Source organism: Wasmannia auropunctata, unplaced genomic scaffold (assembly GCF_000956235.1).
Source record: "Wasmannia auropunctata unplaced genomic scaffold, wasmannia.A_1.0 LD320605.1, whole genome shotgun sequence".
Lineage (NCBI taxonomy): Eukaryota > Metazoa > Arthropoda > Insecta > Hymenoptera > Formicidae > Wasmannia > Wasmannia auropunctata.
The window spans coordinates 5509-6704 of NW_012042285.1; the positions used below are offsets into that span (position 1 = coordinate 5509).

The window sequence follows — 1196 nt, forward strand, 5'->3', positions numbered from 1 at the left end:
TGTAATTTTCGATAAGTTTACCTTCCCGATAGAAATGGAGATAGCTTATTTTGTTATTTTGATTATTTGACTATATCAGTAATTATATCAAATAACTTTTTATATTGATATAATTATGTAGACATAGAGAATGTCACAGTACATCATTCAAAAAAATAAAAGAAAAAAATTGCGATTACGGCAGCTGTTGGTGTAATTATAGTTTGGGCAACAGAAATATCAGAGAAAAAAACATTATAAAAAATTTGTAGTATTACTTCGAGTTACATTTTGTTATTATATCACAATTAGTTTATAACACATGGCTTGCACACGGCTTTTTTGGTTTTGCTATTCGTTCGATTTTGCTGTTTGTTCGGTTAAACTTCAATAACATGCGGCTAAATGTATTTTGCGTCGGAAGTGCGTCATCTAAGTAAAATTTTTAACCAATAGTAACGAATTACTACGATTGCACACTTCGCATGAAATGGCACCTTAAGGGTACGTTCCCACTGAGCGCGTCACGCGTCGCATCATCCGAATTGACCAATCAAAACATTCCATTTTATTGCGTAATTTGTCGCGTGTCGTTGTTACACCTGTCCAGTGTCCCGTCTACCTCGGATTCTCAGCTTTTACCGAGGCGGTTGAGTCAGTTGGGTGGGACATCTCAAGACAGGCAACAGGCTGTATACTATAGTCTATATAGCTCCTTGTGGAAGCGGAAACCATATTAGAAGAAGAAGAAGAAGAAGAAAAAGAACTTATAATATCGGTGCAGTTCTTATTATCTAGGACTCTAGTTTTATATATGTATATACATATATCCCAAGTGCTTTTTTAAGAAAGATATCTTTAAAAAAACGAAAAAGAAAAACAGAGTCGCACGATGGATTATAGTTTAATTCTGCGTCCTGATCTTCAAGATCTTTTGAATAAGTATACTGAAATGCGCGATGTAAGTAAAATATTAAAAATGATTAAAATAAATAAAAAGATAATATAAAAGTATGTAATGCAATACGTATGTATATACTATGTATACATGCACATGCATATGTGTATGTACACATAAGAAAAGAACATGTTTATTCAAAGCAGAATTATTATAATTGGTACAATAAAATACGTTTTCATAGCTCGCCAGTTTTCATAGTGCGCGCGCGCGCACGCTTGGTGTGTGTGTGTGTGTGTGTGTGTGTGTGTGTGTGTGT

The 1196-nt window shown here is 34.0% G+C and overlaps 1 protein-coding gene across 2 annotated transcripts in view; it reads left to right on the plus strand.

Annotated features, from left to right (window-relative positions):
* Nucleotides 1–647: 647 nt before the first annotated feature.
* Nucleotides 648–1196, plus strand: part of LOC105460508 — a 5379-nt gene continuing 4830 nt past the window's right edge. For both annotated transcript variants that reach the window (XM_011706959.1, XM_011706960.1), the window contains exon 1: nucleotides 648–940. In XM_011706959.1, coding sequence (XP_011705261.1) covers nucleotides 872–940 — 69 coding nt within the window. In that variant the 5' untranslated portion in view covers nucleotides 648–871. The remainder of the gene's footprint in view (nucleotides 941–1196) is intronic.